The sequence below is a fragment of the Sander lucioperca genome, chromosome 24, assembly GCF_008315115.2.
Source record: "Sander lucioperca isolate FBNREF2018 chromosome 24, SLUC_FBN_1.2, whole genome shotgun sequence".
Lineage (NCBI taxonomy): Eukaryota > Metazoa > Chordata > Actinopteri > Perciformes > Percidae > Sander > Sander lucioperca.
The window spans coordinates 16,072,444-16,098,415 of record NC_050196.1 but is presented as its reverse complement, the minus strand read 5'-3'; the positions used below and the strand labels follow the sequence as shown (position 1 = coordinate 16,098,415).

Here is a 25,972-nt window from a genome sequence, read left to right as displayed (position 1 = left end):
TGTGAAACATGAACACACACATCGATGATTTATGTACGTATTACTTTCTTGTATTATCCATTTTGACAGTCAGTCAGAACGGAAAAAGAACATAAATAAATTACTTTAAAAGTAAAACATTTTCGGGGCTAAATTACGTGGTATCAGATCGATGCATAAACTCCAGTACTGGGAACACAATGTCTTCTAACTGGACAATTAAAAAAACAGCCATTCTAAGAATGAAGCAGAGTATGGAAACCTTTTTTCACATCAGAGCTACACAGTCGACCGTTTCTAATTAAGGGATGGATCGTACAGTAGAACTGCAATGGAAAAAAACTAAGGTCACAACAGCACACAATGTGGCTTTAACAAAATTACAGCCTCCAGTTCGATTTGCCTTGAAGCTGCAGAGGAAATCGACATCAAGCACAATCAAACTGGGATATTCCTCTCTGTGGGCACATTTTAGGCATTTTCATCAGCTTCTTTTTCGGTTAATTCCTTTTACACTTTTTGTGCTATTTGAGGTCAATCCCACCACAGGTGTTACTTGAAGTCTGATATATAAGCATAATCATCTTGTCTTTCTACACTCTGTTATTGTTTATCCCTGCCTGACTGGAACTTGTTTACCTAAAGTTCAAACCCTCCTCTACTAGAACAGAAGGAAAAAGCTTTACACAACGAGGGGCGGTGAGGAGACCTGAAGCACTTTGGCTAATGTGCTTACCTGAGTGTTGCGTCATCCTGCACGAACACCGCCGGCGGTTTGTCGGTCAGTCTGAGAGGTGCAAACTGTGGCGATGGAGGCCGCGCTCGATCTGTCGCGGGAAGAAACAGAGCGGCGGTCCAGGAGGAGAACAGGGATGATGAGGAAGGTGGCTGCGGTTGCTCCTTCTCCACCTCGCTGTCTCCACCTTCTCTGCTCACGTCTGCTCTGGACGTCCTGCCGAGATGCGGGGTGCTGGCCAGGGCGGGGCCAGCGGAGGAGTTCTGGGCAGTAGCATGGTGCTGGGTGTCAGAGCTGCAGCTGGACAGAGGCTGGAGCGCTGCCGGGCCTGCCTGGGCACCAGCGAGGAATTCCTGGGAGGAGGATGTGGTTTCTGGGCCTAAATGGGGCCTGGGTGGAGGCAGGAGGCCCTTGGTTTGTGGAAGCTGGGATGGGTGCTGGGAGCTTGGGTTGGGGCTGAGGCTGCGAGGACCTGAGGAGTGTGTGGTGTGGGAGGGATTGGCAGCGTCTGGTTTGGTCCTGTGGTCAGTGAGGCCTGGGACCAGGCCCTGGTTTCTCGGGACTGACGGGGCCGCCTGTGGGTTGTGGTTGGGTTGGTATCGCAGCCTGCTCTCTGTTTTTCCTCTAGAGGTCAAAATAAAGACAAACTCCATCAGTACCTGACGGAAAAGTCTAATTTTAGCTTCTTCACAAAGGATCTCGAACAATTGTCTCTCTTTATAAAGCGGTTTAAATTGTTTTATGAAATGTTCCTCCCCCTCGCGTGTGTTTGTATAGCTTTGTTTCTGGTGCAAGAAGTCTGTACTTTTCTTCTTTAAAAAAAAGGAATATCTGTTTGGAAGAACTTTTAAAATATGTTTAGTATATTGACATTGCTGAATATGTATATATGAAAATAAATGAAAACAGGTCAGAGGAGAAAAGGTTGTTTACACTCATGGATACGTTCCATATCTACTGTGTGTTATTCAGTGGTACTGGGAAGAAATTGCGCAATAATCCAAACTCCATCAAGACAGCATGAGTCAGAAGTAGTTTTCTGGCTGGTTGAACCACAGCTGTATGAAAAAAGGCTTTAACTCTAGTGGTTTTAGTACATCTAAAAAAAAGATTTTTATTCTGCTGTTCAGTGGGCATGTTTTTTGCTAAAATGAACAGTAACATTCAATTGCTTATCATTTTGGAGAATTAGGAGCATGTTTAAGACCGGTGTGCAAAGTTCACAAGTTGTTGTTTACCTGGCTAATGCACCGCCATGTTTACTCCACTAACATGTCTGATTGGTTTATTTAAACCACATTAGTGGATCCTCTGCCTGTTGGCTCGTAGGTTTAGAGGCTTTAGAGGTGTGTTGCTGTTCACAGTGTGTGTGTTACAGTTTAGGAAACCTGAGGCACGGGACTCACCAAACCAAACACAGAGGTTGGATTACACCTGAGCACAGACAGAGGTAAAGGGAGGTTTGAATTCAAGAAACATTTCTTTTTTTTTTTTTTTAAATAAAGACTTATTGTAATTATCATGCATCGATGTACAGGTTAAAAATTCTCTGCAATACATGAAATAATATGATTACAGCCGTTTGTTTAAAAGGACAAACTGGATTTTTAAAAGGAAAGTCCCCATTTTTAATCCAGACTTTATATTGTTCCCTTTATTTATGATTAGATAACTTTGGCCACTCTAAATTTATCATCCTCTGACAGCTTTTTATTGGCTTCAAAAAAATTCAAAAAGTACTTAGATTTATGTTGCAAAAAGTGAAGACACTCATTTAGCAGACAATACTGCAGAAATTAAGCTCAGGCTCCTTTAGATAAATGGAATTTCAAAGATGAAGGAGACATGCCACTTAATTAAACTTGACATTAACTGGTTAATCCATGTTATCATTAATGTATTGGCAAGTTGAGAAACATAAGCAACACTTAGGGCTTCATTTAGGTGGAAGTTTAATCTTTTAATCTTTTAGTCTAGTTTAAACACCACCCACTAAAAGGTTGCATGAAGTAAAAATAGAAAGAAGGAATCTGGGCAACCATTCAGCAAGATATCTTATAGCAGGGTTTGCTGACACTTGTGGTTGAACATTGTATTTCCTGAAAGGTGTTTATGTCATAGAAAAAACATGACAACAAAAGAGCAAATGCTGTGGATTAATTTCACCATTTAGCCAAGAAAGTGATCATGTACGCAACAGATACTGTAAGTGGATTTTTTCAAAAGCAGCTTAAGGATAAAATGATACACTCTCCACTCGCCGTAAATCACCTGTAATTGTGCAGACACGTCTGTAAATCTGGGTGGAGTTTACTACAGGAGTCCAGAAGATACTGTTCCCCCTAACATGAGCTCCAACAACCTGAGATAAGCGTTGGGAGGAGATCTAGTTTGACAGAAAATGATATTTTCCTTTCAGCTCAGGAAACATGGAATGAGAAACTGAGACGAGTTCTGTCCCTGCCCGGAAATCTCACCACTCAAATACATTCCACATTTACATGTAAACTTCACATGCATTTCTTTTTGGCGGATGTTGCAGGGCGATTGACAGAGACGGACAGAGCGAGCAGGTCCTGTTGGACACTTTGGAGAGTGCCGTTTTATTTGACGAACAGTGTGCCATCCTGCTTCCCTTCAGATCACTGGATATTTACTGACATACCGAACCCTTTGGGCAAACACTTACTAAGCATTAGAAGTAATACAGTAAGGGTGTAAAGAAGAAGAGTAAATCATTTGTTTTTGTCCACTGTCAGACTGACTTGTTTTTTGATTGCATCCTTAGTTTGTGTAATTTTTGGAGTGTGCAGATTTAATTATTTTTCATCTCTATTGTCTCCTGTATTATCTAACAGTGCCATCTTTTACATGTACATATTATAAATCTTAATCTCACCTGTAACTGCTCTGCTGGCTGTGGGGGTCATTCCATAGTGAAGGAATATTCTGCAAAAGAAAAGGAAAGGGCTTCTTAGCTTTACTCTGCAAATCCATTTATGAACTCTTGGATAAAAACATGCAGTCTTATTTAACAACTTAAAAAAAATAAATACAGCTTTACATTTTATTTTCATGCCATCCATCATTACTAAGCATTTCATGTTTGTAAGACAGACTTGGTAGGTTTTGTGCCATCTGTTTGGATACATACATATTTATAACAATTAGAATTCTCTACATCATTCAGTGACAAACAAATACATATATATTCTAGGCTTCCCACCTGTGTACAGAAGTCTGCAGAGGGAGAAGATCGGGATCTCTCGTGGATGCACACAGCCTTCTCCTTGGCATCTGCATCTAAGATGTTCTCCGCTGAGTGAAACCTCCCTTGCGTCTTGGCCTCTGATGACTTCTTCTGTTTGTTCCACGTGGCCTGGTACTCCGCAAAGGTCCCCAGCCTCTGCTGCTCTAGTAAGACCTGCTTATGTCCAGGGCTGAGGGGTTTGGGGTCTGTGGCTGAGTGAGCCTCCTCGGGCTCTCCAGAGGGAGTTCTCTCTTTGGGTTTTCCTATCTCACCAAGATCAGGGTTCAAGTTTGTACTCTGACTGGACTTCAGCACAGGCCTGGGAAATGCCGGTTTGGCCTCAAAGAACTTCCTTCTCTCTCCAAATGACCCTGTTTGAGGTTCTCCCTCCATTCCCACTTTGTCTATCTTGTCAGGCTCTGAGAAGGAGTGCATCCTCTTGGCCAGGGGGAAGCGCTTACGTCCTCTAACGCGTCCAGTGGAGGCTTTAACTACTGCCGCTTCTGGTCCAAGAGGCTCAAGGTCTCGTCTCTGGAAGGAGGTGGCCTGGAGGACCCTGGCCTGTGCCTCTTTCAGGTGGTCCTTGTAGGTGTTGGAGGAGGAGACACCAGAACAAATCTTTCTGGATCTCCACTCCTCTGCCTCCTCATCTTCTGCATCGCATGTCAGTGTTGCAGCGCTACGGCTCTTTTGCAGCTGGGCTCGCTTCTGCTGGATCTCATTGCGGAGGAAGGTGGCGTAACGGTCGCCGCGGCGATTCAATTTTCCAGTGCTGGCAGCCATGGCGTCACTGGCGTCCTGGGTGGACATGACACCCACAGTTGTAGCTGCTGGTTGCCTCACAGCCAGACTCCTACTCTCCTGGGCCAGGGAGTGGAGAAGTGGGGTTTTTACAGGGGATATTCGCTGATCTTCTTGAGGCACCCATGGGTCTTGGTGCCTTGAAAGACTAACCTTATGATCATTACTTTGGTGTGTTGGGAAGTGTCTTTTAATGTCATTAGCATGGCCTTCACCTCTCTTTGCAGCATCCTCTGGGCTGCGGCTTCGAACACAAAGTTCAGAGGTTTGTGGTTCATAATGTAGACCTTTCCCCAGATGGGAATGGCGCTCCTTGTTTTCACTATAAGGCAGCTGGGACTGAGGTAGAAAGTATTTTGCCTTAATGTTTGTCTTCAATGTACTTGGGAAGCTTGGTTCATTGCTGTTTACCCAGTGGGGGTTCTCTATTTCCCCCCTTCGGCCCTCTGCTTTTCCCTGCCTGGCCTGGAGCGCAGCAGTCTGAACTGAATGCTTGCTTGCCAGGCCGTAGTATCTGTTGTGCCACCCATTCTCCAGGTTGGGGTTTGCAGCAGAACTTGCCATGGATGCTGTGGAGTGCCGGACATGTTTCCGGCTGAAGGCGTTTGTGGGCAGATCCTGGAGGCTGCGATAGTAGCTTCCTACACTCTGAATCTTGGTGGGAGGAGCTGACCTGGTCTGTAGGTAGAGGGGGCTTTCGTCACTGTATTGCCTCTGGTGGGCAGGTAGCTGGGTGTGATGAGGCTGTCTGACATCATTGCTGGAAAGCGAGAAGAGTTTGTTGGGATGCAGCTGGTTGTGGTTGTGATCAGCTGCCATGTTGGGATGGAGGAAGTCTTTGGTGGGCAGAGGGGTGAAGTTATGTCTGCCCGTTGAAGTTTTCTCCTGGTGAGATCTGAGGCCGTTTTGGTCGTTATTTTCTGTCGGTTTTGCGATTGACCTGCTGTGGCTCTTTGCTGGACCACTAGGCCCTTCAGAGTAAGGGAAAACCTTTGTGGCGGCAAAACTGTCACTGCGCAGGGGAGGAGGTGGGGGAGGAGGAGACTGGGACTTCTTTTTCTCTGGTACTTGCCACACTGGGCCGATGCTGGGTCTCCCTGAGACGGAGACCCGAGATGCAGGCTGAGCCTCGCCCCGTGATCCCTCCCAGCCTCCGCTCCCCAGCGTCGGCTGCAGGTACCTGGGCTGCTCCACCTGCTGAGGCCCTGCACTCTGAGGGCCCTTGAAGAATATATTTTCAGTGCTGGTCCCCTTCCTATCAGATGTGCTGGGGTCAGGAACAGGAGGGCTGGAGGTGCTCGAGAAACAGCTGAACCCGGAGTGTCTTTTGCCTGCTGGTCCGCAGAGCGGCTCAGCACTGTTGATGTATTTAGTTGGGGAAAAACGACCTGGGTATGGATGAGAGGGACGCTCCAGTCTCTCCATGTTTTTTGCTGAGCTGAACTGGCTGGCTAGCTGACGCTGGGTGTTCTGGTCCCCTTGATTGGATGAGTCTTTGGGCCTGGTGTGCAATGTTGGAAATTTCTTTTTTGAACTTGATGAATTAAAATAAGTTATAATGCTTGCAATATAATATAGCTTTATTACTTTGCCTTTGAAGTGACTTCATTTAATTTTAATTAAATAAGAATATCCTTCACACTCACCACCATCACTAACGAATGAATAACAAAATTATTTTGGCCCTGCACAGAGAAACTAAAAGAGAGCCTAGTCTCACTTTGCCTCATGTTTTGGCTGCCAGACTGGCGCTGAGGTGGCCTCTCGCCTGGCGGGCTCTGACTCCTCTTCTGTCAGCTTGGAGGAGTGCCAGGATTGGGGGCGACCCCCCGGATCATTCTTCCTGCAGGGCAGAGAGGCAACAAAACCCTTTACACAAGGGAGTAAACAAAACCCTTTACACAAGGGAGTAAACAAAACCCTTTACACAAGGGAGTAATTGGCATTTCAGCTACAGAGTGCAATGGTTAAACATTTTCTCATGTGTTTTGGCAAACCTATCATTCTCCTCCAACAGCCATGTGCACTCTATGACTTAATGATGAGGTGTTACTTTAAACACTTAAAATATTCCTATTTTAGCAACAAGTCCGCAGAATTTTGAAAGTGCAAAGATGCTCCAATGAAAAACGACATTCTTTAATCATTATCGCGAGTGACAAACACGGACATTCTGTTGGATGGGTTGTTTGTCCAAGAGATTAAATCTCCCATTAAACAAAGAAACATTTGCAGATGAAGAGTCAGAATTAATATTTATTGATGCAACAGAGTATTTAAGGGAATACTGGCCTGAATATATACAGTATATCAAATATGACTTTAATATTCTTGCATTTTTTAAATATTATGACACAATAAGAATCTGCTAAGAACATTAATGTCAAACTCCTTCAAGTCCCTAAGTATGGATGCATATGGTTTCTTGTTTGGCAGTTGTACTGTGTGTGTGTGTGTGTGTGTGTGTGTGTGTGTGTGTGTGTGTCTATATATATATATATATATATATATATATATATATATATATATATATATATATATATATATATAGACATGTTGATACATTTTCTAGGTATTTGTGTGTGAATGTCTGGAAATCAAATTGATTTCTCATATGTTATAATATCATCCATACCTTTGTAAGAAGCCTAAAAGCTAAACTTTACTATGCACATTGCTTACACCAAACTTGCACATACCCTTTGAAGCGATTTTTCCTGGAGAGCATGTTGAAAAACAAAAGAATGTGTTTAACATCCTAATTTCACACAAACCAGTGAAAAAGTAATATAATATGTCTACATCATGACAACTAATAGCTCCGAGGAGGCTGAACATAAGTGGGACAAATACAACACAAACGTGCAAATTACATCTAAAGGACATTTGGTGTGGACAACTAGCACCACACTTATAATAAATACGTAATAAACAGTGCAAAATACAAAGGAAGGAGCACAAAGCACCATATAAAAACTCAATCACCAAACACTACCAGAAAACACAACGGGACGTGACTAGCTTTTAGTACCTCATAGAGCTTCGCAAAATCTTGGTGAGAAAGCTCCTCGCCACATGAACGTCGGTTTCTGACGGCATTGTGCGTGGTGATACAACATCAACCATTTTAGCCCTGATGGGCAGCAAATGAAGGAAGGAGAAAAAAGAAAAGGAGTAGGAGGACACGTCTGCATCAAACGTTAACAAAAGAGATGACAAGACACAGAATAAATTCACCACAGGAGAGGGAGACAGATCTGTCACAGCCATATGGCCCAGACGAAGCTTAGCTGCTTAGCTTTTAGAAAAATTAGACGGCTCTGAGGCGGATCCACAGGTTGCCCCCCCCCTCCAACCACCTTGACCTCTCTTTCCTCCAAGTTTTAATTTGTAGTTTGAAGTCAGAAAGTTTCACACCAATTAGGAGTTACAAATGGTAGAAAATAAAAATAAAAGCTCTTAGAAGGACAAACTACACTGTGATAATTGAATGTTTAACAATCTTTTAAAAATACTGTCTTCGTTAAAATTTCATTGGGAAATTTTTCCCCAAGTTCAAATGTCAGTCCGTTGTGAAATATCTCAGCCAAATGTGACTTCACTTTGATTGAAACGTTAACCCTGCCCGGTCATGATGGAGATGCTGCATTCTTTCAGAGAAGGAATGCAGGGAGGGATACGCCCGCTTGGACATGTATGTTAGCCATCTCCCAGGAGTCTGAGAGACTCCCAGTCACTACCGTGGAATAAAGACTTCCTGACTTTCTAACAATAATTCACCCATCTTGGATTTCTTTACTGTCGCTGGTTCGTTGCGTATAATCCCTCGATGGACAGAAGAGATATTATTATCCTGTCAAGGTGTTGTGGTTTGATCATTTGTTGTTTTTAATATTAAGAGTTTTAATCTCATTTTACAAAAACACAAAGACAAAAGAAGTGCACAAAATTAGGTGAAAAAAAGAAGGGAAAAGTAAACAAAGTTCCTGGTACTCAGAGAACAGCCAAATAAGGGATTTTCTGCAGGCAACCCTGATTTTTTCACCTTTGAAGCTTGAATGCACCTTGCTGGGATCGAAGGATCTCCCACTGCTATAAGCCAAAGCAGAGTATCTACACAGCTCTCAAACTAACCAAAACTGTATGTAGTAAAAAGGCAACAACAGCAATGGAACAGCAAATGTACTTTAACTTAAAAACCTTCCCTCCCTCTGCTCATGTGACACACAAAGTGAGAGTTGCGCTGCGTCCTGCACAATTGAAATGCAAATGTCACTCTTTCTAAAGCGCTGAAGGTCTATTGTCAGGGGATACAGCTGCTCTGTCACAGATATTCCACAGAGGAGGAGACGCCAGCGCTCACTCAGGATATACGAGCCGAGACCATTAGTGAAAAGAACATGACACTGAAACACCGCTGACCCAGTTGGCTACTAGTACATCATCAAGAGGATTTGATAAAGCTAAAGAAGGGCAGTAAACAGAGATAAAATATATCAGCAGTGAGCTGAAAAAGGACACTAAGAAACTTGTTCAGCTTCTTCAGGTTCCTTCATTGCCTACGACAAGAAATACAGAAGAAGACTCGCTTATCTCCTCATACCAAAACATTCCCTTCCCATTGAGCATCATTCCCTCCACAAAAAACCTCTAGAGATCTGAACAATCTGTGCGGGGAAATCTAAACTTCTACAACATTGATTTGTGGCATGTTGGACTTCCAGTGGAGGAATGAGGAGAATACATCCAAGTTGGTAGTTAAATTAGTCCAGCTGTGTCTTAAAACTGCACACAGAGACTGATACTTCTGACCTAATATCTGTATAATCTGTATTTACAGTATCCCAGGTAGTACGGAAACAATTAGTTGATCAACAAAAAAATAAATCCACAGATATTCTGATCGGTTAAGTGAGTTATGAAGCAAAAATGCCACACTTTCATTGATTCTGGCTTCTCAAATGTGAGGAATTCCTGCTTGTCACTGTTAGATCATTATAAACTGATTATCTTTGGGTTTTAGACCCAAAACCCTAAATAATGAATCCAATTCAAAAAAATCTTGACAGATCCAGAGGTGGCTTAGAAAGACATAACTAAAAAGTCATGTTACATGCAAATCTCTGCAAACAGTGCAGAAAATCTCTCTTATTACGTCCTTAGTTCATAACACAGTTGAAATAATCTGCCACTGCTGTAAGAATACTTCAGCCTGTAAGTATAAATACCTGAAACAAGCTGATTTGTATTACTGAAAGACTTAATAAGGAGACTTACAGTATGCAGTGTAAAGTGACTTGCTTGGGGGTCTCTAAATGAAATGAAGTGAAATGGAGAGACAACAACATGATGAGAAAACATGGTAACTTACCAACTGGCTCAAATAGTTTGGAGTTTTCTTTGTGTAAGTTGTCTTTGTGCTCTACACCAGTCCTGGTTCAAAAAGGACACTTCCTCCTCACTTCTCCACAGCCGACTCCTTCAAAAACACCTCAGGATAGAAAAAAGACGCACTTGACACCACAACTCCCACAGGTCTGACAGAGAGGAGCGCTCTGAGGAATCTGGGAACTCCATGACTAAAGAGCTGCCGCCCCCCCCTTCCTCCCAGTATTAACACAAACACACTGCACCTTGTGCTGCAGAGGAGATTTCCTCGGGGATTATAAAGGGGGATTTGAGGTGAAGGGGAGGAGTTCTTGTCCTGCCCGGCGTTCCTGCTGTAATCTAGTTTTTGGGTTGCAAGTTTGCTGGGCCTGCAGAGCCGCTGGGGCTGCTGGGAAAGTTAAATCAACAGGATGTGAACACCACAACAGCTAACAGTTTGTCACAAGGTAGAGGGATAAAAGATTCATGTCAAACGCCAAAAAAACTATACTGGCTGTTCATGAGCCTTAAAACAAGACAGTTACAAAAATCACAATCCCTTTGCCCTTTCACTGACCAAATGTCTTCATCAAGTCACTTTTGTCTGTAACTAAGCCCTAAAATCTTACTTACATTTTTTTCCTAAAAAGTCTAGTCACTAAACAGTCAACAGTCTGGGCCAGTGGCCGTATTAACTTGCTACTGTATTTTGTCCTTTTTTTTTTTTGTCTTCTTACATTTTACTATGACTTACAATCATTTTATTTTGTACTGTAATTTATTGCGTTTATCATTGTGAAATTGTCCAGGAAAAGGTTTGATGTCTCAAGAGACTAAAAAGATAAACAAAGAACCAGAGGATTGTAAGGGTTAAACTTCCTTTAAAGTGTTAGATGTGACACTTCCCCAACCAAATTCAGCTACATTTCAACCTTAGATATCTAAAGAGCTTACTGGTAAATGTGATCTTTTTTTCCTTTTACAGAGATCTAGATTTAAAAAATAGCTCTCATATTAGATTTTTGACATTTTAAACTTGGCTCTGATAATCAGATTTTGAAAGTTGGGAAATTCTAATACTGGTTTTGTCCAGTTCTCGGTCTGGTATATCATACTTTGGTGAGCCATACATTCCATCACGACTATATTTCATAACCCTGTGTGTCTGTTGAAGAACTACTTCAGTGTCCTTGTCAGGAAACATAGCACAGACAGGAATGTTTGGTCTGTTTTGAGAGATACCAGCCAATGTCAGACAGAGGGGGAGGAGGGAGGCAGATACTGAGAGACGACGCCACTGGGGAGGAGAGGCTGCAGAGTTTGAAAAACAAATCATGTGTCTTTGAAGGGAAGTTGCTGCTCATATTATCCTGTGAGTCAAGGTGTTATTTTACGTCTCATCAAATCCCTCTCAATTGACCGAAAATCAACCAAAATGTTAGTGAAACTTGGTTCAGCCATTTAGAAAATGAGGCAGCCAAGCTCCTTCACAACATTTAGGCTGTAAATAAGTCAGAAAGGCTGAATTAGGGACCGATATGTGGCTGCTGAGAATGAGGAGAGTTATAATAATGGGAGAAAAATAAAATGGTGTAGGCCATCTGTAGAGCGCACACCATACCCTTTTATGAAATTATTAACATTTGGGACAACCAAAAATGTTATTTTTAGGTTTTCAGGGTGTCCTAAGCCCAGTTCAGACCAAAGATTTGTGACGAGACAAAACCGTTTGAGAACATCAGAGGGAAAAGTTGCAGCGTTCTGAACCAACCAGAGGCTGGTTTTAGAATGTAAGGGACGTCACCTGTTTCAACAGCCAGTAGAGAGAAGAGAAGTCAACTTGTAAAGTCAGCTACAAACTATAGAAATAAAATGATCCTTAATCCATTTGTTTAGGTTACAAACTGTCAACTGGGCGAAATGGCAGAGTTTTAGGGTGTTAATCGAGTGGTTTGATGATACAGTATATACTGTGAGATTTATACCAATACGTGCAATATCTCTGGTGGTTTTAGAACATTTTGGCAAATGTTACAAACTAATGAGCAGGACTGATTCTGGATTTTTTTTAAAACAGACATACATCGTCATTGTTTTATCCTAACAGTTTCCCACCTAGATTTGTATTTTAAATCATTTTAAAAGGACAATTCCGGCGTAAAATGAACCTAGTATGATAACAGTCATGAGCAGTCGAACGACGAATTCGTGATTCAACTGCTCATGACTGTTATCCAAGATGGCGCCCACATGTAAACATTAACGCTACTGTATTTATAATCTATCTTTTTAATAAACTGTCACGTACAAAGTTCTCAATGCTTCGTTATGCTACCGTTGAAGTGTGGTGCTATTTTGAGCCTTGTTAGTGGTAGAAAATAATGTTGTTAATGTTGTTCCTGTGGTCATCTATCACAACTAAGAACATCAAATAATCTTTATCTGTCCCTCTATCATCTATCTGTTGGTGTCTTACAAAGGACTAAGGAACCCCCAACAATACCAACAAACCTGCATCCTCGTAGAGCAAAAGCGATGCACACAGTAAGGAATTAACTGATGTGCAGTGAGATATTTAGAGCAAGCCCAAACAGCCAGCAGCAGCAGCAGCAGCCTGTGGGGCGGATCTGGCCCCGCTGAGCTCTGAACACGACCACATAATAGAAAGTGCCAGCGTCATCACAGCTGGGCTTATCGGTGTGTCACTGCCTGCACTGGCAACAAAAAAATGAAAAGAGGGGGAGAGTAAAATGTACTGGACGGGAAAGTACAAACTTTGACACAATGCAAACCTGACGATAAGCTCCAGCTGGAACATCTGGTTCTGTTCTCACAAAATCTACACTGATATCAAGCCAAAGTATTCATTTATATAACATTGTGCAAAAACTGGGGCTGCAACTAACAATTATTTCCGTAGTCAATTAAAGAATGACAGAAAACAGTAGAAATTATCAGCCCAGCTGTTAAGACGTACAGGGTTCACCCTGTATGAAAGAGATGACAGCACATCCTAAAATTATTTAAATACCCTGGTTGTTAAGGTTTAGTTTTCCTGCCAAAATGCTGGGCTTTTTCAAAAATACAATTAAAATACAATTCCAGAGAAAACACCAACATTGATTTTCTTTTGCATTATGTAAGCTTGAGAGGAAAGACAGGACAAAAAGTGGGGAAATATGTTGATGTGTGTTATGTTGAATATTTATGCAAAACATTAGATTAGATTCAACTTTATTGCCATTGTGCAGAGTACAAAGACAACGAAATGCAATTTGCTTAATTAGCCTTTAAACCAAATTTTAGTCAAACACTGATGGTGACTTTCAGATTTTTTCTGCATAAATGTCAGGTCCTGATGCGTTTTTGTGGTAATGATGAGATCTTAGTGCAGAATCTAAGATCTAGGATTTTGCACTAAGTCCAAAAATATTATATTCATGAATTACTTATGGACAGAATGTTTTTTATTGCACATCAAAGTAAGACGAAAGACTTATTCTTGTTTGCTGGAAGGGATTTTGACAATGGATTACTCAAAAACTACACAGTAAAAATGGTTCAAAGTACTTTTGCATATAGTTTAAGAAGTACTAAGTCCAAACATTTTATGTTAATGAACTGAATGAATTTATGATAGAAATGCTTTTTATCGCACCCCAAAGTTAGACGAAAAGGCTTATTTTTGTTTGCAAGAAGGGATTTTGACTAAAACAGGGGTTGTGAGCCTTGTCAGATAGTGACAATGTTTAAAACTGATTATTTTCTGATGTATTTACTTGAAGGGGAAGAAACTTTGGCGAATATATATGTTTTATGACTCAGAGTGCATTTTGATGCAGATCTGAAGCCAGATGCACAATAAAAATGTCTTAAGATTCAGGACATATACAATTATTCTCTACATGCTTTCTAGTCAGTAAATAAAAGGATTCCTCTTTGTTATATTTCCTGTAAACTGCTGATAAATAAATATTTTGTGTGTGAATCAATGCAAGAACCTCTGCAAATGCTTTATATCTGTGTGTGTATGAGAGGGACAACAGGTTTAAGACTTGACACATTTTCTGCATGTCCTCGCTGACCATCTCAGCTGAAGCTATAGAATCAGTAAAAAGATTTTGTTTTACCTGCACTAGCGCTGTTATCCATCCATTTTACAAACTTTAGATAAATCCTCAGGACTTTAAAAGCAGTTTGTCAGGTTTGCTTTCTAAATACACAGCTGATCGTTTTGGGAAGATGGGTCGGTGCGCCTTGACGTTTATGCATCATCCAGACGAAGAAAACCTGCCGCTATCTCAAACTAAATCACCCTTTCCTGATCTCTTCCCAATTGTCAGGAGACCAAATGATTGAATCGCAGGAGCTGAAATTAAAGTAATACAGAAAAAGAGAGACAGAGAGGTGGAGGGAAAGTAGAAGCACCTGGGAGTGTAAATCTTCTCTGTTATCTTCTAAAACCCAAACATGTCCAGAGAGAGGGAAGAAAAGCAGACGGGAGCGCCCACTCTGCGCTTGCTAGACTGGCCAAAGCCCCTGAAAACAATGGGCTCTGCTGATATGGCCTATCCCATTAAGCAGTGTTGACTCACCTAGGCAACAAGGACCGTACCACTACCCCTGCAAACAGGGGAGGACGCCCGCACTGATGCAGCTGTGAGGGCGACTCAACAATCTCTTTTTAGAGCGAGTTTCTGAATGTCCCCCCTGAATATGAGCCTGCTGTTTGCTCTGTAAACAGATCAAGAGTTTCCTCAGCAGGAGCAGGTTGTTGAGACACACTGAAGGTCCACCTTTCCCCCCTGTTGACTTAACCCACTCTGCAAAGCTCAGCCCACGCCTGTGGCTTTGCAACGAGTAATTGGATTCAGGCTTTAAGACTCTGTTGCCATTTGCAAGTGAGCATATAATTCTGACAGGACAGGACATCAGGAACACACGTAGTAAAAAAGGGTTTAAAGAAGCACCTACAGAGGTTATTCTTGTACAGAGGCCAGAAATAAATTAACTATCAACTTTCTGTTTTTCAGTGTGGAGGCTCAATGATTTGTTCACCTGGTCAATGTTCAAGTTAATGTGTTTATATCACGTTGGATTTGAAGTGTTAACATTTGTTAATTATTCTGTAATGGTATAACATTTAAAAGGTCACTGTTTCCCTGTTCCGGACCAGAATTAAAAATAAAGATCTGTGGGTTTGGACAATCTTAGTTTGCCCTAGAGAAGGGTAATTTTATTAAAACAGCAGACACTATTTCACATAACTGTAATCTGATTTGATCTATAGTGACATCTTTTTCCCTGATGTAATACATATAGATAACACTTACAGTGAGGAAAATAAGTATTTGAACACCCTGCTATTTTGCAAGTTCTCCCACTTAGAAATCATGGAGGGGTCTGAAATTGTCATCGTAGGTGCATGTCCACTGTGAGAGACATAATCTAAAAAAAAAAATCCAGAAATCACAATATATGATTTTTTAACTATTTATTTGTATGATACAGCTGCAAATAAGTATTTGAACACCTGTCTATCAGCTAGAATTCTGACCCTCAAAGACCTGTTAGTCTGCCTTTAAAATGTCCACCTCCACTCCATTTATTATCCTAAATTAGATGCACCTGTTTGAGGTCGTTAGCTGCATAAAGACACCTGTCCACCCCATACAATCAGTAAGAATCCAACTACTAACATGGCCAAGACCAAAGAGCTGTCCAAAGACACTAGAGACAAAATTGTACACCTCCACAAGGCTGGAAAGGGCTACGGGGAAATTGCCAAGCAGCTTGGTGAAAAAAGGTCCACTGTTGGAGCAATCATTAGAAAATGGAAGAAGCTAAACATGACTCTCCCTCGGACTGGGGCTCCATGCAAGATCTCACCTCGTGGGGTCTCAATGATCCTAAGAAAGGTGAGAAATCAGCCCAGAACTACACGGGAGGAGCTGGTCAATGACCTGAAAAGACCTGGGACCACCGTTTCCAAGGTTACTGTTGGTAATACACTAAGACGTCATGGTTTGAAATCATGCATGGCACGGAAGGTTCCCCTGCTTAAACCAGCACATGTCAAGGCCCGTCTTAAGTTTGCCAATGACCATTTGGATGATCCAGAGGAGTCATGGGAGAAAGTCATGTGGTCAGATGAGACCAAAATAGAACTTTTTGGTCATAATTCCACTAACCGTGTTTGGAGGAAGAAGAATGATGAGTACCATCCCAAGAACACCATCCCTACTGTGAAGCATGGGGGTGGTAGCATCATGCTTTGGGGGTGTTTTTCTGCACATGGGACAGGGCGACTGTATTAAGGAGAGGATGATCAGGGCCATGTATTGCGAGATTTTGGGGAACAACCTCCTTCCCTCAGTTAGAGCATTGAAGATGGGTCGAGGCTGGGTCTTCCAACATGACAATGACCCGAAGCACACAGCCAGGATAACCAAGGAGTGGCTCTGGAAGAAGCATATCAAGGTTCTGGCGTGGCCTAGCCAGTCTCCAGACCTAAACCCAATAGAGAATCTTTGGAGGGAGCTCAAACTCCGTGTTTCTCAGCGACAGCCCAGAAACCTGACTGATCTAGAGAAGATCTGTGTGGAGGAGTGGGCCAAAATCCCTCCTGCAGTGTGTGCAAACCTGGTGAAAAACTACAGGAAATGTTTGACCTCTGTAATTGCAAACAAAGGCTGCTGTACCAAATATTAACATTGATTTTTCTCAGGTGTTCAAATACTTATTTGCAGCTGTATCATACAAATAAATAGTTAAATCATACATTGTGATTTCTGGATTTTTTTTTTTTTTAGATTATGTCTCTCACAGTGGACATGCAGCTACGATGACAGTTTCAGACCCCTCCATGATTTCTAAGTGGGAGAACTTGCAAAATAGCAGGGTGTTCAAATACTCATTTTCCTCACTGTACATATATCAAATGTAAAATGATCTTGGTGTGACGAATGAATACTGGGTATACTTAATTTTCTTAAAGTCAAATAGGTGAACAAAATATTTAAAAGGAGGTGTGTATATATATATATATATATATATATATATATATATATATATATATATATATATATATATATATACACATATATATATACACATATATATATATATACACATATATATATATATATATGTGTATATATATGTATATATATATATATATATATATATATATATATATATATATATATATATATATATATATATATATATATATATATATATATATATATATATATATATATATATATGTATGTATATGTATATATATATATATATATATATATATATATATATATATATATATATATATATATATATATATATATATATATGTATATATATATATATGTATGTATATATGTATATGTGTATGTATATATATATATATATATGTATATATATATATATATATATATATATATATATAATGAGGCGTATCTGCAATATGAAATACTGAAATATGTTAGTCTGTATGTCACTCTTGATGTTAAAGCACAATACTTTATTATTTAACCTTAAAGCTGATCCTAATGCGAGTAGTAACCCTCAAAATGTGCCCCAAATTAAGTTGTTTAAAGGAAGTAAGAAGAAATATATCCTTAATTAGAAGGGGATCACTTACATTTTAGTACCACCGTGAGAATATTTGGTCCTTAAAGATTAAAAAAAATGTCCTACAGGACACACAAACACATACACAATGGACCCAAGCCTCCACAAGGTGGAGCGCAATCCATCAGGGGAACTGCCAACAGGAGATGTGGAACACTGATGTGCTGCTGCACATGTTGATAATGGAGTCTGGTGGGTTTGGCGATGGTGATTTTGGGGCTGTTTCATGTTTAACAAAAAGGTCTATCTCTGTAGGGATCCTCTCCATAATGTTGTCAGACATTTAGAATAATTATCTGAGCCTGTCAGTGGCAAACACAGAACTTTTAGTGGATGGAAATCGAAGGTGCCAAATTGCCCGCTGACTGCAGCGGTCTTGCTTAATACTAGACTAATGTCAAAGATTGTTGTTCCCATCAGTCCCTTAGACACAGAAACATGGGAAAATAGGGTCCTGGTAGAAACATACAGAAGTGATCCTAAACGATTAACAAGTCTTCACTAAGACTGATAAATCAAAACTGATGAAACTGGAGACTCCTGTCTCCCAGTACCACAAGCAGAGAGAGTGGGTGCTGGTTTGAAGCGGGTGAGGTTTGATGGGTCAGTGTCAGCTGACAGAGGGGACTCCTTTCGGTCTCATTTAGGAGTCATTATCTGCACTCTGAAATCACAGTGTTGGCTGCAGCTCTACTGCCTCCACAATACCCGCTTTTGTTTCACCCTCAGGGGCAAACAAGCAGTGAGAGGCCCATGTGTGAGGCTGACAGGCTGCCCCCCCCCCTTAATAAGAGAAACTAATGGTTAGTGAAGAAACATTTTAGGATTTTTAGGACATAAGGTGTTTATGAGCTGAGTGTTACCTATTTCTAGATTTTCTTTTCAGCTTCTGTGTCTGCTGAGTTCCTCTCGGTCATACGCTTATCGGATGCAGGGCACCAAAACTTGTTAAATTCATCTTTTGTCAGGGAACTGTGGCTTTGACCTCCGACCTCCTAATGGCTGGGTTCTTGTTAATCCAAAACACTTTTACTGACACAAAACCAACCACGAACAGGACGGATGGAGATGTGTCTGTAGTAGACAGTTTCAATTTTTGAAAACTGTACAGAAAGGAAGCATGGAAATCTATGGTGAGATTTATAATCTTGTTTACTTGTTCTTTGATCAGATAGTTCCTGATTTAAATCATAATTTTAGACTGTATTTTAGACGCTGCTAATATTTAGACATTTTAGAACTTTGGCCTTTGCTAAATGACAAAAAGAAAAGTGTTTACTTTTCTCAAACTAAGGGATTAAAAAAAGGGTTTTGTAGTGGTACCCAAGTTCAGATATGTGCTGTAGTGTAATGGTACCTTCGGACCACCAGGCTCAGGGTTTTATGAGAGCTCTTCACCAGACAGATGGCCTCCTGACGGGAGCCGCTGAGGGGAACGGCGTTCACGCTCATCATTTCATCACCGGCCTGGAGACTGACTGCCGCCGCCACACTGCCCTCCTCCACCTAAACACACGCACGCACACACAAACAAACAATGTTCTATCATTTTCTGAGCCATCTTTTAAGGTGGATGTCTAACTTAGGATACTATTTCCTCCTCTCGTGGTGGCCGGCAACCTGAGTGCTCCGATTAAAAATTAAATCCTGCAGCGGCTGTAACCTGAGGTTTAGTAGTTGGCGGTGCACTGCTCCATGGAAGCTGTGGTTCCCAGCAGCCCTAACAGAAGAGCAAATGTTCCTTTTCATTGTTTAAATGTAAAACTGTGTCTTTGGCATTTCTAGAGCTGAAACCATCAATTAATTGAGAAATGTCCTCGCTGACACTAAAAGCTCTGAGCTTCCTCAACATGTGTAGGCCCTGCTGGGCCTTCCCATGCTTGTGCAATAGCAGCAGCTGAGTTTTGGTGCTAATAAGAAACCATTTCCTACCTTAGTGATGAGCAGAGGCTCTCTGTGCTCTGTGCCTCCCCTCAAGGTGAAGCCCCAGGGTGCTTTGCCTCGGAGCAGCAGCTCCACCAGCTCGTGATCCTCTGCCTCTTCCCTGTGCTGCTCCGTGCCTCTCCACATGTCTTCCTCCCTCCACCACTTCATCCTTCCTGCTGAGAGTCTCAGGTCGTCCCTGTAGTCCATGGCGTCCATGATGCCTTCGCTTTGGTCAGCTCCATCAACATCAGCCGGCTCTGAAAGATTCAGCATTTACGTAGCCAAAACACAGACAGTTATACAACACGTTATTGTTGGGAAAATTTAGTGATTAAAATGATTTGACTGCCATGAAAATGACAAATTGTTCCTTAAAGAAGTGTAATGGTTAGTTGATTGTCAGAAAATTCATCAGCAACTATTTTGCTAATCGATGGATGCCAAACAATTCTTTTGATTCAGCTTCTCAAATATGAATATTTGGGCTGTTGCTGGGACAAAACAAGCAATTTGAATATGTCAACTTTGACTGTTTCCAGACAATTTTTAGACCCAACGATTATTAATCAAGAAAATAAGTGGATGATAAACCTATAATGAAAACAATCGTAAGTTGCAGCCCTGATCTCAATGCTGTATGAAGACTTTAAGTTCTTATTAAAATACATAGTGACTATTTAAGATGATTGATTTTGATAAAAACAGTGTGATTAGTTTTTCATGATTCGTTTGGCTTTTATAGATTTAGATATGTATTTATGTAAAAAAGATAGATATAACTTCAATGAATTAACCTGTAATATGTTTTTTTATAAAGTTATACAAATGCCAGGACCAAACGACATGGAGCTATTTCAAATCAAGTAATATGTTTACAGCAGATAAATCTAATTAAACTCCCCAAAGAAACTTTAATATTGAATTTCCAAGACCTTTAACTTACTTGAAAAAGCAGTTCTCAGAAGAAAAGCTCTTAACCTCCCCAACAAGAGTATCACACGAAGACGTTTCTCGGTGTAAACTTCAACAGGTGATGGCCTAGCCTGACTGACTTTTTGTTTTTGAACCGTTTCTCTTCTTCTCACAGTTACAGGGACGTCTGAGCCTTCTCAGCGTTTAAAGAGCAGCTTCTACCGTTCCAGCCCCACCGCTCCCTGACATCACCGTCCGTTCTCCACCTTCCCATGACTGTACCTGTACCGTAACCATAGACTGTAACACTGGCAGCTTCCCTTACCGATGATGTCACCGCGCCCTCCAGCGGCGACGTACAGCGTCATCGGGCAGCATGTTACCTTCAGGTGCGCCGCGTAAACCTCTGTACTTATTTCACTCTGTGCTTCTTTTCTAGCAAGTAGAGTTAACCTTACTATTCTTTCAACAAGAAATGTAGGCCTGCGTTTCTTTCAACAGGTTGGAAAGTTTCCTTTCTCTCCCCTCTTTTTTCCCTTTAAGAAATTATTTTTTTCTTGATTTCCTTTCTTCTTAGTTGTTCTGTTTTTTTAACTTCCCTTAGCCAACATTACAGAAGGGATTGAGACAGAAGATTCAGGAACTAAAGTGATAACAAGCTTTGTCATTAGTTGGAATCAGCTGGCTGTTATTGGCTGCTTGAAATTACATTGATGGTGATATTGGACAATATAATGGGAAGATCAATTGCTTTTGGGGGACGTGGGTCATCTGTTTTTTAGTACACTTTGTATATTGTAGCTCGAAGATTTGATGTTCGAGGCCCTTCATCATCATCTATAGATCAACATCACATCACACACACTGAGAAGAAAAAAGATGAATGGATAAATGACTGAAACTCATGTTTGTAGTCCCATTTTATATTTATTTCTTGTTTGGGGGGTTAATAACATAATAATGGTACAATAGCATGTCTCAGGGTCATTTCAGCCACAGTTTTAACTGACAACCCTTCATTTGTAGTAACTTCAGTTAACTAATAATCATCACTTAATGTTCACATTAACATCAGTATTGTTATCACACTGGATCTCCAAACCTTCTTACTGCAAAGCTTCTTTCAGCTGAGCCTGACAAACTTCTTCTGACTTCAGGTCATTAAAACAGAGATTCTGTTTCTGCATGCAGGTAGCAGGCTGTGTACATTTAAAGGAGGCAGTTCAAATTAAAGAAGAAATCACACACACACACACACACACACACACACACACACGCAATAACTAAAACTCTCTAAACCCTTCTGTGATTATTTTTTCTTCATTGCACACGTTACGTCTACTATTTCACCAAAGATTATGTTTCATTTTAAAATCTCGTAATCATTTGCATGAATCGATGGATTGAATCAGCAGCCCACAGATTGTACAGAAATAATATCAGATGGATCAAATGAAGATGTTGTTGTTTCACAGCATGCAAAAAGATGCTAGAATGAACAGCTGTGGATGCGGGGAGAGGCTCATAGAGAATGGCTTTCTACAGGGCCCAGAATGTTCTGCTACGCCCCTGCTTCCACCGCCTCACTCCTAAAGTCTCTCTTGTTTAGTGTAAAGCATTTCTTTTCTTTTAGCGTACATGGAGCTGAGCGAAAACACAGCGTCGGTGAGGGCGGTGGGGAGGAAAGGGAAGAGCTGGAAGAAGAACATATCGGCAGCTGAGACCAGCAGGTATCTGCGCTTAGGCCGAGCTGACGTGATGGCGTGCAGCATGGCGTCGATGACCATGTCGCTGTTCTTGAACCCTGAACTGCATGTTGACATGAAGTACTCGTTGGCCAGCTCGATGTACTGCTGGTTGAAGATTAGCTTACGTTCATCGTCTAATTTCTCCCAAATATCCAAACCTGTTTTCATCTTCACGATGTTGGTGGCTTGGCCGAAGTTACCTGGCTGGATGATGCTGACCTATAAGTGGAAAAGAGAGAGTTAGTCTGTAGATTCTCAAACCTTTGTGCTTTAAATGCTACAACACAAACTCATAGGTTTGGCCATCTGCTTTTAATCTCATGTCTGTATGCTAAAAAAATAAGCTAACGCTAGCAGCCGGTTAGCTAACTATCTAAAAATTATGAGATATGTCAAATTTTTACTTTTTAAGTCAAAATTAGGAGATTGCCATTCATAATTTAAGAAATATTAAAATTAGTACTTACTACCTCTTAATTTTGAGTTATAAACACAAAAATATGTAAAAGATTATGAAATTATATATTAAAATTAATTAAAAATATATTTTTTTTACGCAATATATCAAAATTATTAAATCAAATTTGTGATTTACATTATATTAAACTTACCACGAGTAGCTTTATTTTTTTTTTATCATTCCTGATATTTCATTCATTTCTGGTTTTGGCAGAAATGAGCTTCTATACACGTCACATTAAAAAGTTGTCCTTTCTAGCCGAGGGAAACAAGTTTGTAACCTTTGAGCTGAGAGACAGCGACAGAGCCGTTTCCAGTCTTTATGCTAAGCTAACTGGCTGCAGCGTCATATTTACCCTACAGTCATGAGTGGTATCAATCTTCCCATATAACTTTTGGCAAGAATGCGAATAAATGTCGACCTTTAACATGGTGAAAACAAGGCTAAAAAACAAACAATGACATTCACTGTTGGTGAAATCTGCACAGTGTAGGAAGCTATTTTTCTGCATTAATTTTGGTTTTACACTTAATTAAGCCAACAACTTCCCACAGGCATCCTATTTTATCTACCGCAGACTTCCCACAATGTTTTCTTTGATTAATTTTATAAAGTGTTCACATTTATTAGCACACTACAGACAAAACATGACTAACAATGCATAACTCTTTACTAAAAAAGACAGACAATACAATGAAAAAATAAATGAAAATATTTAAAGAAATAAAATAAAGAAAATAAAAAATAAAAAAAGTTTAAAAAAAAAAAAAAAAGGCCAGATTTTTAGAAGAAAGCCAAATTGTCCAAGTAACAGGCCTACTGTGCTACCAACACAAGCAGGGGTCAACTCCTGTTACCTAAACTTAGATATACAATACATCTTCCCCATGTCTTGATATATTTGTCCCACCTATCAGAATTTGCATAAGACATCGGCTTCTTCCCACAATATTACGCCTAATGCTTCAGAGTGACACAGCCTTTGCATCATTACCATACCTTCACACCAAAACTGGCCATTTCAACCCGTAGGCAATCTGCAAAGGCCTCCAGTCCTCTCTTTGACACACTGTAAGCTGCCATGTTCAGGCAGTTGAAGAAAGCAAAGATGCTCGACATGTAAACCATCCGACCTGAAACATAAAACAATTCATTTTTTCACATCGCTACAATAAGAATGAGAGGTTACAGGGAAATGCAGCTGCAGACTTTAGCTAACCTTTGGCTTCACGAATCAAAGGTAGAAATGCAGACGTGGTCCTGATGGAGCCAAACAGGTTGATGTCGACCATGTTGCGAAAATCTTCAATAGTGCTCCATTCGATCTCGGCCCAGTCGGAGATGCCAGCGTTGTTCACAACTGCCCACAGGCCTGAAAAAGATCAAAGCTATTCTTCAGAAAGAGACGATTTAAGTTAAATATCAATCAGACTTTATTTATATAGCACAAAGTGCCACACACACACACACACACACACACACACTCTGACAATGTTCTTCTAATGATAAGAGGCCATTTGTTATATTTCTGATGTGTGGCTCAAAGCTAAGACCTGAATCAAATATGACCCCTAGGTTTTTGACTTGTTGGATGGGATGAAGTGCCATTGTTTGCAGTTTTGCATCCAATTTCTCTCTCTGAGCTTCAGGACCAATAATTAAGACCTCGGTTTGGTCCTGGTTGAGCTGGAGAAAGTTCTCTGCCATCCATGACTTAATATCTAAAATACAGTTTAAAAAAGGGAATCAGTTGGCTCCAAGTCCTCAAATATAGGTGTTTGTGTATTCTGCAGATGTTTTAATACAACATTGAGCACTTGTTTAAAGAAGTAGACATGTGCAACCATGACGAAATCATTCAATTTGCATTTGTTATCGTCTTGTTTCAAGATGCTTCAGAACCCAGTGGCCTGACAACACGCTTCGGAACCTCTAAGTCAAGGTTTTGAATTAATTATTGTTTTAGTATCTCAAAATTGGGACTTAGTATCATATAATCAATGCTTACATTTACTCACTGTATGGAAGCCCAAGAATGAAAAAGTTTAGAAATAGTAAAATACCTATTGTAAATCAAAATGATGAGATAGTAAGTCATGTAAGTAAGCCATGATTCAAATCTAAATTTTGAGTTACTTACTGTCATTTGAAAATTAGGATTTTGTATTTTAAATTTGACATTCATACATTTTAGGAATAATACAAAAGACTCATGGTTAATCAAATTACTCAGTTTTACAAATAAAAGAAATTTCTAAACCCTAATAACCCATTTCAATGTCATTATGATTAAAAGGAAATTAATGGCTTTTACAGTCAAAATGACGAGCTATTAAGTCATTTTAAAATTGTAAAGTCAAAAATGATCAAATGACAAGATTCAGAAACACTTCTCAAACTTCACATACACATTAAAGCTGGATACTAGAGAAACAGTGTGATAATCTCACCTTTGTCTGGCAGGTTCTCCTGGACCATCTTCTTGGCCTTCTGCATGTCTTCATCCCTGGTGACATCCAGCTGGAGGATTCTCAGATTACTGGAGCTCTGTCTGGCCAGGCTCTGGGCCCCGGCTCCCTCTGGAGACAAACACCCAGCGAACACCACAAAGCCTTTCTGGTCCAGAGACCGAGCCAGCTGGTGTCCGAAGCCGCTGTCGCAGCCTGTTATCAGCACAGCGCGGCCGTGGCCGTCCTGCACGTGGCTGCGGCAGAGGCGGGAAACCAGCCCGGCGAGGACGAAGAAGACGACGGCGAAGATAGAGACTACGCCAATGATTTGGCCGGTGAAGAAAATTGTGTTCATGCTGGTGAAGTGTCTGTGAACCACGGTGGCTGAAGAGTGTCTGATAGTGCTGCCGGTTGGACAATATATCCCCATTCACAGAAACAGCTGAATAAACAATTTGTTCAGATTGTCATGTGACCTAAAAGAACAACTGTTGTCCAAGATGCTGCGGTGTTTCTTACTGGAAATGTTCTGCCAAAATATTTAATGGAAATACTCAAATGGTTTTTCTGGGGAAAAAAAAATAAATCAACGTAAGCTTGCATTAATCAATTTTCCTTCTGGGAAAATTTCTGACACAATGCAAAAGAACATGACTTTTATCTTGATTACTAATCAATTATAAAGGCTATGACCTAATATCTACCGGAGAG

General features: G+C 40.6%; 2 protein-coding genes across 11 annotated transcripts in view; both read right to left on the bottom strand.

Annotated features, from left to right (window-relative positions):
• Positions 1-20,833, bottom strand: part of LOC116044769 (protein Shroom2-like) — a 24,755-nt gene extending 3,922 nt beyond the window's left edge. The window contains exons 1-7 of one of the 9 annotated variants that reach the window (XM_031292232.2): positions 20,635-20,833; positions 19,698-19,948; positions 19,123-19,271; positions 6,487-6,609; positions 3,942-6,267; positions 3,615-3,664; positions 716-1,339 (exon numbers count right to left, since the gene is read on the bottom strand). In XM_031292232.2, coding sequence (XP_031148092.1) covers positions 716-1,339; positions 3,615-3,664; positions 3,942-6,267; positions 6,487-6,609; positions 19,123-19,271; positions 19,698-19,907 — 3,482 coding nt within the window. In that variant the 5' untranslated portion in view covers positions 19,908-19,948; positions 20,635-20,833. Of the gene's footprint in view, positions 1-715; positions 1,340-3,614; positions 3,665-3,941; positions 6,268-6,486; positions 6,610-7,465; positions 7,484-7,797; positions 8,106-10,137; positions 10,727-14,263; positions 14,706-19,122; positions 19,272-19,697; positions 19,949-20,634 lie in introns of those variants that run through there. The other 8 variants (XM_035998642.1, XM_031292235.2, XM_035998644.1 and 5 more) reach the window with 8 other exon arrangements.
• On the bottom strand, positions 12,404-25,972 carry zgc:113142 (uncharacterized protein LOC503524 homolog). 2 transcript variants are annotated; one of them, XR_004896603.1, is made up of 5 exons: positions 25,262-25,972; positions 24,031-24,183; positions 23,811-23,944; positions 21,888-22,570; positions 12,404-12,414 (listed from the first exon to the last, which is right to left on the bottom strand). XR_004896603.1 is itself a non-coding variant. In XM_031292415.2 (4 exons), exons 1-4 carry the CDS (start codon positions 25,689-25,691, stop codon positions 22,193-22,195), a joined length of 1,095 nt encoding a protein of 364 aa, XP_031148275.1. In that variant the 5' UTR covers positions 25,692-25,972; the 3' UTR covers positions 21,528-22,192. The 2 variants fall into 2 exon arrangements, 1 of the variants encoding a protein (XP_031148275.1); XM_031292415.2 differs by lacking the exon at positions 12,404-12,414 and having other exon boundaries at positions 21,528-22,570.

Coding starts and splice junctions, on each gene's coding strand:
- zgc:113142 (XM_031292415.2), bottom strand. CDS start 25,691: ATGGGGATATATTGTCCAACCGGCAGCACTATCAGACACTCTTCAGCC. Junction 24,184..25,261: donor GGAGAACCTGCCAGACAAAG/GTGAGATTATCA, acceptor GATCTTTTTCAG/GCCTGTGGGCAGTTGTGAAC. Junction 23,945..24,030: donor TTTGATTCGTGAAGCCAAAG/GTTAGCTAAAGT, acceptor TTTATGTTTCAG/GTCGGATGGTTTACATGTCG.